Below are 10,463 nucleotides of genomic sequence, written 5' to 3' on the forward strand. Positions count from 1 at the left end.
CTCCCTCTAGGGAACCTCAATGTTGCCATAAGTAATCACTGCCAAGAAAAGCTTTTATTGTTCCATTATGTAATGAGAAACTACCTCATCCCAATTATAAGGACTTCTTTGATCTATAACGATAATAACAACAAGAAAATGACATCGCTAGCCACCAATAAGTTGGGGCAAACACATATACACCAAAAATTATTTGACTGATCGAAACCGACCAAATAAAGGTTGATCGTGTCAATTTCATATGTATAACAATCAGTTTTGGTTTTCTTTTAAAAGAAATAATTTTGGTTAGTCATCGATTCACATAAAAGTGAAAACTAAATTTGGTTGGGGAAGACCTATTTCTCAAAGGCTATAAATGGAGAGTGAGGAATGATAGACATATATCCATAGTCGAAATCAATGGATCCTAACTTTTAGAAACATGAAGCCGTGTGTGATAAGACACGAGTATGTGTAGAAGCATGTGGTTAACCTCATCTCTCTTAAAGGGCCTTGGAACATCGACTTGGTTAAAAAGGCGTTTCTTCCTCATGATGAAGATGATATCCTTCACATTCCTCTGTAGTTCGTCTCGAAAAAGATGAACTTATTTGGAGCGTAGATAAAAAGGAAAATTTTTTATGTGCAAAGCGCTCATCACTTAAGGTAATATATTTACTTGACTTTTTTGTAACCTTCCAATCACCGAAAGGCAAACTTGCTAGCTTTTGGAGGGTGGTGCGGGAGTTGGATGCACTATCTTAGATTAAGATTGCTGGTTGAAAAATTGTCAATGATATTATTTCAGTTGACAATCTCTCAACGAAAGAGATTGCTACTAACTTTTCTTGCTCTTTTTGCATGAATCATTTGGAAATCACGTGTCACTTAATATGGAAGTGTGAGGTTTCTATGAAGATTTGTAATATTTTCTTCCTCTCTAATGTTAGTGTGTTTTTGATGGGTTGAGATTCTTGGTCTTCTTGTGATTATTAGGAGTACATGAAGGAGATCAATCCCAAAGAGCAGTTAGGGGAAATCCCTACATTGCTTTTGAAATATTTGGAATCAAAGAAATGCGATTCGTTTTGATCAACGACCTTTACACAAGAGATCTATTATCCATGATGTGGAGCCTAATCCGGAAGTCTCCTAAAAAATATTTCCTCCCCTCTTTCATTTCCATACTAAGCGTCGTCGTGTGGAAGCAGTTGGAAAGCTTTTGAGGAAGGCCTTTGAAAGCTCAATGTTGACGTGACATGGTCGAAGTCTTTTCACCAAAGGGCACAAGCTGTGTTTTAAGGGATCATCCCAGGAAGCCAATCATGGGAGGTTGAAAGCATATTAGCAGCAACTCGGGAATCAAGGTTTTGGAAGCAAAAGATGTGGTGGATGGTCTGATTGAGATTAATAAGCCCTGGCATATGCATAATCCTCTGATGGAAGTTGAGTATAATTCTTTGGAGTTGGTTAGATTATTTACTGTTCAAGATTTGGTTTTGTTTGGAGTTTATTTTTTTTTAAAGAGGCTCTTAATCTCACCAATTATGTTAATATCTTTCATTTAATGTGAAGTCCCTAGAGAGGAGAACAAAGATACCCATAACTTAATTAAGTATTTTATTCTGGTCCTCTTGAGTCTAGAAAGATGTCTTTCTAGCTTCTACTCTTCCCATATTCTTTAGGAAGGAGGGGTGAAAACTTGTATGCTAGTAAATATGTACTCGAAGATATTTTTATAAATAGTTTGTTAAATTGAGAAAAGAGTATGGGTGATTAGAGAGAGTTACTTATCTTGCCACATCATTCTTCATTGAGCAATAAAAGAACTTCAAGATGCTCTTCAACATGAGGATGTAGGCCTCTTTGACGAAGTCACTTAAACACCATGTTTTCACCTTCTTCTTTCCCCTCTCTTGATGGTCGTTCTCTCTTTGTTTTTTCTTTAAATACTTGATCGATTGGGTAAACTGAAGATATCTTTTGCTTGTGGTTTGTGTAAATGGTTGAACAAGAAAGAAACACTTGTTAATTTTATTGGAAGCCCAAGATTATTATTATACTAAAATTCTTACAATATATTTAATGGCTACATCATTCTGTTCATTCATCAAAGAAGCTAAGGATTACTCAATCTCATATTTAAAGGATCATTTTTTGGACCTCATTCACTAACTAGACACAAATTCAAATGACTAAAAATGTACTTTGCCCAAATTCATTTTATTGAAAACAATTGTATGGACCTTTTTTTGGTCTACGAAAAAGGGATAGCTCGAAGTGAAACAAGTTGGCATTTGGATAAAATTCCCCTGCTTCTTTGAGATTATGCATCGTAAAGGTAGAATATTCAAATTTATAGTTTATTTTTAAAGTCAATTTTTGAGAATCACACAATGAATGTATTGCGCTGATGTATAGATTCCACATCTTAACAAAAACTTCCATACTTGGTTAAATTTTCATACTTTTTGTAAACTACTGCTTCAGAACAAGAAAAAGGAAAAAGGAAAAACCCCATCAAATTCCATCATCCAATTCCACAAACATCGTACGAAGCATTCGGAAAAGTAGGATTTTAGTGTACAACACGTCTTGAATCTTGAATCTCGAGGTAGAGGAAGAGAAGGGCTTTACGTGGCACTCCTGCTGCGAGAAAGATCGTCAAAATGGCCCCAAATTCCCTCATCTTCTTTGTGTGGTTAGGAAAATTCAGAGCCATAAACAGTCTCTTCTCAGCTTCTACTCTCTCTTCCACCGCATCCATCCCTATCAACTACCACTCGTTTCTCTTTCATTTTGTTTTTCTATTTTCTGGGCTGCTTCCTTTTTCTATGGGCGAGAAACCAAATGGGTTGCTTTCATTTTCCAACCCAAACTTCAAACAAATCAATGGAAACCCATTTTCTCCCTTATTAAGTCGTTTTTCTACATACCCACGTATTCCAAACTCAATCTTCAAGATTATTACCTCAGTCAATTCCTCAACTAAGCGTTGCGCCTATGGAGGCAACTGCCGCGACGATATCTTGTGCCAAATTGAGTAGTACAACAACTCATCAGTGTAAATGGAACCAGAGATTGAGACCCTGTTCAGATTTATACAGAACCGTTTTCTTCTCTAATTCCTTTAGCAGTGGCAATGGAAGCCGATCCGGATCGTTGGTTGCGAGGGCCGCTGCGAATACCGACAATAAGGGCAAAAAGAAAACCAAATCGAAGAAAGCTGCAGTTGCTGCTGATGAAGAGAAAGTCGATGAGATTGTGGATTCTAGTGAAGGGTTTCAACAACAGCAGCAGCAGCAACAGCCACCACAGCCGAAGATTACGTTGGATGATGTGAATCCGGTGGGGTTGGGGCGGAAGTCCCGCCAACTGTTTGATGAAGTGTGGAGGAAGTTTTCTGGGTTGGGACAGATCTCGAGGACTACTCGCATGGATGATAAGGAAGCTCTTGATGCTCTGCTTATTAGGGAAGGCCCTATGTGTGAGTTTGCTATTCCTGGGGCTCAAAATACCACTGTGCTTGTTGTTGGTGCCACTAGCCGGATTGGCCGCATTGTTGTTCGTAAGCTTATGCTGAGAGGCTACAGTGTCAAGGTTTTACTTGGTTTTGCTTCTTGTGTTCTTTTCATTTCTCTTCCTTTTTGCTTGCTCTTTTTGAACTGTGATGGAATTTGTTACATTGTAAAGAGCTAATGTCTTATAGTGAGTTTGAGAATTGAGATTGCTTTTCTCAGTGTAGCAGTGCTTCACTAGTATTTTTGTGTCATGTTTGGGGGTGATGCTAAAATGGTTAAATCGGTTTTGTCACACGGGAAGTGCTTCAAGTCATTCAACATCCATTTTAATAGTTTGAACGTGAAAATTACAAATTTAAAGCATCGAATGGATTTTAAGTGATGAAAGGTGGATTTTAGAATGATTTTGAACTTCAAAATCACTCCCAAACATGGTATGTCAATGCTTTCCTAGAGTACATTTTTGAAGTTTTTTTAGAATGAAAAATACTTAGGTGCATCATGGACATCATCTATCTTTGTGCATCCTACCAAATTGTCCAATCATAACTTTTCATGTGGCAAATTTTACATTTTTCTTTTTTTTTTTTTTGGAAATATTTTAATATATTTTTTTGATGTGAGTGGTGAGAATGGATGCACCCAAGTATTACCCCTTTAAAATTGGGAAAAATTTGGAAAGTGCTTTTAGTTAGCTAAAAGCCCTTTTGCTGCTTCAAAATCATCCCAAACTCACCTTTACAGTAAACTGCTATTTGTCTATGCAAGGTTTGAATTGAGGTGTTTATTGGTGGAGGTAAAGGTTCAAGCTCTAGGTTGAAAACTTAAGAACTTACACTATTATTTCATTTGGAGTTGGTCTGGGTAGGTAAAGCCTCTCGGGGTTTGTGGAGTAGCGCATGAGCATAATGTTAATGGAAGGCATGGGGTAGTTGATACTCTGGTTATTGAAAGAAAAGAGGGTTTTGTTTATGGTGTGTTGAAATTTGTTCTTTTTGATTGTGAAAGCAATAATTTGAGACTACTGCAACATGTACTTGTGAGTTAACATTTCTGTTAATCAATTTCATGCATTCGCATTGTTCAAGAATTCAACTGAAGAGATTGGAAGGAGAATTCATTTGAGACAGAAGTTTAACATCTCTAGGGTCCTAAAACAACGATTTCCTGTCTGATGAAATCATGTTTGTAGATGTTAAATATAGTGCCTGGGGGCTTGCTTGAATGCCACAAAATATTTCAATTGAATCTAGGCAGTGCTATCTATTCCCTCAATCATTTTGTGCAACTTGATTCATAAATTCTTTATATTAATTGAGCCATCACTTTATCCTTTGCCAAGCAGGCTCTAGTGAGGAAGGCGGATGAAGATATTGTGAATGTGCTACCAAGGTCGGTGGAAATAGTGATTGGAGATGTTGGTGATGCTAATACCCTTAAGGCTGCTGTGGAGGGCTGCAATAAAATTATCTATTGTGCAACTGCTCGTTCCACAATTACTGCTGATCTCTTCAGGGTTGATCATCAAGGAGTTTACAATATCACCAAAGCATTTCAGGTCTGTCTTCCTGCATTCATAAATCATAATCAAAAGTTCTCTTCCTGACCATGGGTATGTGAATTTGGGCCCGAGTATTTTATTGCTACATGTCTGTGCAAATGGCAAGTAGTGTAAAAATGAATCACTTGAAATTGTCAGCATCTGCAGAAAAGGAAACATGGAGAACAGGATTCATCCATTTATTACTTCCTATTCTGAATAATAACCGATTAAATTCTTCTTTATTATTGTTATCTTTTTATGTAATGGACGTTGGTTGCATTTTCTTTGAAATTTTAAGCATTATGTATTGGCTCCTATATTTCTTTTATACGTTATATAGCCCATTCATCTATTCCCACATTGAATTTTAACTGTTATAGATTGACTAAAGCTGATGCCTGATGTAAATTGTAGGACTATAATAATAAGCTAGCCCAACTTCGAGCTGGAAAAAGCAGCAAAAGTAAGCTTCTGCTTTCAAAGTTCAAATCTGAAGTGTCTCTGAGTGGTTGGGAAGTTCGCCAAGGAACTTACTTCCAGGATGTTATTGCTACTAAGTATGATGGAGGCATGGATGCAAAATTTGAATATACTGAAACTGGAGAGGCTGTCTTCTCAGGTAAAACTCGTTTATGCTGAACAAATCATAAAATATAGCTGGTTCATGAACGTGATACTTCAATTGCCATTATAATAATTTTTCTCCAATTAGTGATAAATATAAGACCAAAGTGGCATTTAATGTTCTTGAATTTCACTGTAGGATACGTTTTTACAAGGGGAGGATATGTTGAGTTGTCAACAAAGCTTTCTCTTCCACTGGGATCCACTCTCGATAGGTTCCTGATTTACTTGTCTATTATTATTAATTCTAGTCAACAGTTCATTTTCATAAAGGTGTTGACTGCAAATACCTTTGTTTCTTTTATGTTTCATCACTAGATATGAGGGGATCATTCTTTCAGTTGGTGGGAATGGAAGATCTTATGTGTTAATTCTCGAAGCTGGTCCTTCAGCTGATACAACTCAAAGTAAACTATATTTCTCAAGATTTAGCACAAAAGCTGGATTTTGTAGGGTAAGCATCTCTTTACCAAAATAATGTAGAATACAGATGCAAACAGCCTGAACAAATTTGTTAATATTGCTATGTTAGAATACAGTTTACAAGATTGTATCAATGATTGGCAGGTCAGGATACCTTTTTCATCCTTCCGCCCTGTAAAACCAGATGATCCTCCTCTAGATCCATTTCTTGTGCATACATTGACCATTCGTTTTGAGCCCAGGAGGCAGGTTGGTGCTCAAGTACAACTCTGTATCAGATGATCACGTTAAAACTCATTAAAAATTTTAAAATTTCCACTATTTTGCCCTGGAGATGCATTTGATTTTACTCAGTTTTTCCGTTAAGTGCAGAAAAGTAATACCATTGAGATGATGGTTTTTTCAAAAGATAATTATTTTAATTTTAATTATTTATTTTTATAATTGTTGCCCAAGTACAGCTTGCTGATATTTTGTGATTTTTAAATTATTGGTGGTTCATAAGCTATTAGGTTTTATTTGATTGTAAAACAGATTTTCTAAAAAAGGAATATATTTTATCTCGTAACTCTTCTTTCTCTTCCTTCTTCAATTACCATGGTGCCACCCGCCCACTTGTAGCTTCAATGCATGAGCTTTATATCTAACACTTCCTTTTTCTTTTTGACTCTCTTATTTTTTTTAATATATAAAAAACAATCGTTCATCCACGACATACCAATCTAAAAGTATGTTGGAGTCATCCCTTTTTTCCCCAGATTTGGAAAACTATATAGGTCACATGCATGATAAAAGCTCATAAACTGACCGATATTTAGATTAATTTTCGCAAAAAACGTGTTTCCTGTGGCTACTAACTCTATGTTCCTTTTTGCAGAGACCCGTTGAAGGACCTGCAGCCGGTGTAAAGCAGCAAGACTTGAGAAGCTTTAAGCTCATATTGGAGTACATAAAAGCCTTGCCTGTGAGTTATTTTATGTGTTTTTACGTTATTCATTTTGATGGCATCATTTAGCTCAGGTTATAGTTTACTTTCATTTCAATGATTCGTCATAATTGACAGACGTAGAATTAGATCACAACGAACTTATTTGCAAGATTCTGAGGAATATTATATCAGCTGCAGTCTGATCTAAGCTTAGTATAGCAAATGCCTTGATCATTAGTGCATGATAAATTTAGGGCATATGATGACATTGTCATTTTTTTTCCTTTTCCTGTTTATAGACATTGAACTTGTTTCCTTACAACTTCCTTTTTTTTTTTTTTCATCTTCTTTGAAATCCATTTGAGTTCATAACTAAATTTCAAAAGCAGTATAAGATTTTTGAAGCACACAGTATTGCTTGATAACAATTTTGTTTTGGTAGAAGTGTACGACATGTTCATGACTTGTACTGTATAGCCCATTTGGGTAGAAATGTTTACATATTTTCTTGCGACAGCCTCCATAATAGTCAAATGGGTATTTTACAGACTGGGCAAGAGACAGACTTCATCTTGGTTTCATGTACAGGATCTGGTGTCGAACCAACCAGAAGGGAGCAGGTTCTCAAGGCAAAAAGGGTATCCCTTTTATCTCATTTGTTCCTTTTGGCCGATTCATTATTCAATTGTTCTTTTAAATGTATAGTACGTCTTGCCTTCAGGCTGGGGAAGATTCATTGAGAAGATCAGGCCTTGGGTATACAATTATCCGTCCCGGTCCCCTCAAGGTACAGTTTTTGCCGTGTGGCTACATTGATTATTTGAAGTGTGCTAATCCTTTCTTATTTCCTTGAGTTTCGAAACATTGTATTTTATGCAATTTATTTGACTCAACCTACAACAGAATAGCACGTCTTAAAAAAAATATCAACTTTGGCTCTGATTTGGTATTTGTATCAACCTAATCTGCTCTGACAAAACAGACTGGACTGAGGTATTAACCTGAAAATACAGTTAACGTTTGTGATGGTAAACCTCGAAAAGCTTCCCAAGATCTTAAGTGAATAGCCATGGATGATGAACATTTGAAGGCTGTATAGTTATGATCATGTTGATATGTGTGTGACAGTAACAATGGCATGTGCCTTTCTTTCCATGTTTTGGGTGCTGTGTTTTATCTTTAGTTAAATTATAATTTGAGCATTTATCCAAGTTGCTTAGTTATTTGTGCTGCAGAAATGTAACCAGAATTTTGTGCTTGCAGGAAGAACCTGGCGGCCAACGTGCCCTCATATTTGATCAAGGAAACAGGATAACTCAGGTAAAAATGGTCTTTTTCTTAAAATAGACTATTAGACTCGGTCCTTATTCCTTTGCTGGTTTACCATTTCAACATTTAGGCCATAAGCTGTGCTGATGTTGCTGACATCTGTGTAAAAGCGTTGCATGATTCTACAGCAAGAAACAAAAGCTTTGATGTGAGTTGAAACTTCTCTTTCATTGGCATTAGTGTACATATCTCGTGACCAGCAAAGTTAAAGTTGTACTGTTTACAGGTATGCTATGAATATGTTGCTGAGCAAGGAAGAGAACTCTATGAGCTGGTAAGAAACCAATAATCTTTTTCCGTGTCTAATTTTTAACTAGCTTCAATTTCTTCTTTTGTGCTTGATGCATCTTTTTTCCTATTAATTCCTTGTTTTCACAGATCATCAGAACTCATTAATCAAGTCACGATGGAACATTTAAATACGTTTACTCAACTAAATTGGAATAGTTCGTCGGATATGTTTGACCCATAAAATTGAAACCTACTTGTGACCCAACTTATGATAACTTAAATAGGTTAATGTAAAAAGAATGGCCGCGTAGAATGTTTCCATGCTAGCCACCATGGGTGGGTTGATCTAGTGATCAACAAGGACTATATAAATAATAGAAGAGTTTAGGGGAAATGTGAACAAGCTATGGTAGGATAGTTACCTTTGCAATCAAATGTCATAGGATCTGACAGTTGTCCAGTAAAGATAGTCCAAGTGTGGTGCAATTACAAGCCGACCCAAACACTTATGGATATAAAAGAAAAACAAAATGACCTTAAAATATGTTTATAGCCAAAACTTCATTAAAAAGGTTTACTTCATCGATTTGTTAAGAATATTCTTGAGCAAGAGGTTAGAGGTTTGAATTCTCCTACTCCACATGTTGAATAGGATATTAAAAATGGAAATTTACATTTCAAAGTAGCCAGATTCTTCAAGGACTCGTCAAAGGTGTATGAGACGCTGAATTGAGTTATGAAATTTGAGTTAATATGTTGGAGTTAGGAAGTCTGTATTTGGGGTACAGAGTTGTTTAATCTGAAGTTTAGATACATTAGACTATTAGAGGGAGGGAGAGAGAAAGCGGGGAAGATGAAGTTTTTCGATAGATGTTCAAACTTCAATAGTGAATTTTATTGAAGTTGGTGAAATTGAGTTATTTATCACCAAGGTATAACTTAGAGTTGCATGTATGTTTGTGTTTGTAGGTAGCTCATTTGCCTGACAAAGCCAACAACTACCTGACCCCTGCCTTATCCGTTCTGGAAAAGAATACGTGATCCACACCCCACATCTCATCGGCTCCGAAGTTTGTAATTATCAATGAGTACATCTCTCTCTTGAAAGTTGCCACTAAAAACATATTTCTATCCAGTATATAAAAGATGTACAAATTCATTCCCTGTTTGGCAATGGCAACATGGAGACAATGATCTTTGAAACATGCATAAATATCTTTTGAGTTGGAAGGGATGTAAAGGTGTAAGAAATATAAGGAATATATTTCATTCATATTGTTTTGAAGAATCGTGTAAAGAAATTGAATGATTTTAAAAGAAAACGAAAGATAAGGTAAGTTGCTTTGTGTTCTATGCAATGTCTCCTTTAACAAGAGACTTTTGTCCTACTTTTAAGAATGGCATTAATGTTACATATAATTTTGATAAGTTTTATGTCATTTAAGCTATAGACCACTAAGACTAATTAACAAAATGAGTTAATTATACTTGTTTTAATTTAACGAGATGGACACGATGTTGATAATGACTGACAAATAGATAAAATTAAGATGTTTAAATTTATCTTTCCATTCTTTTAATTAATATTAATAGATGATAAAACCTAAATCGAAGTAAAATCTACACATTTGAATACATTTCACTAATTTAGTATTAATTTACCAAATACCTTAACTAGTCTTTTTAATTTAAAATTGAAATTTACCTAGCACTCATGTATTCTATTTCACAGTTGATTTTTTCTAACATATATTTACTAGCAATTATTTTAAAAGTTACAACAGTCCTATAGAAATTGCATGTCCAACAATGATGGGATTGAATTTTTTAGATTTCAATGATGGGATAACATGTTTAACTCATGGAAAGATAAACCTCTTAC

The 10,463-nt window shown here is 35.6% G+C and overlaps 1 protein-coding gene across 2 annotated transcripts; it reads left to right on the plus strand.

Moving 5' to 3' along the window:
- Positions 1–2,385: 2,385 nt before the first annotated feature.
- HCF173 (high chlorophyll fluorescence phenotype 173) lies at positions 2,386–9,932 on the plus strand. 2 transcript variants are annotated; one of them, XR_005483724.2, is made up of 13 exons: positions 2,386–3,582; positions 4,849–5,061; positions 5,461–5,665; positions 5,810–5,885; positions 5,989–6,124; positions 6,238–6,342; positions 6,971–7,057; positions 7,610–7,659; positions 7,743–7,808; positions 8,285–8,341; positions 8,421–8,498; positions 8,577–8,624; positions 9,551–9,932. XR_005483724.2 is itself a non-coding variant. In XM_039040210.2 (13 exons), exons 1-13 carry the CDS (start codon positions 2,986–2,988, stop codon positions 9,620–9,622), a joined length of 1,830 nt encoding a protein of 609 aa, XP_038896138.1. In that variant the 5' UTR covers positions 2,386–2,985; the 3' UTR covers positions 9,623–9,932. The 2 variants fall into 2 exon arrangements, 1 of the variants encoding a protein (XP_038896138.1); XM_039040210.2 differs by having other exon boundaries at positions 7,570–7,659.
- The last annotated feature ends 531 nt before the right edge of the window (positions 9,933–10,463 follow it).

Source organism: Benincasa hispida, chromosome 1 (assembly GCF_027475165.1).
Source record: "Benincasa hispida cultivar pf3 chromosome 1, pf3_genome.v1.1, whole genome shotgun sequence".
NCBI classification, from domain to species: domain Eukaryota; kingdom Viridiplantae; phylum Streptophyta; class Magnoliopsida; order Cucurbitales; family Cucurbitaceae; genus Benincasa; species Benincasa hispida.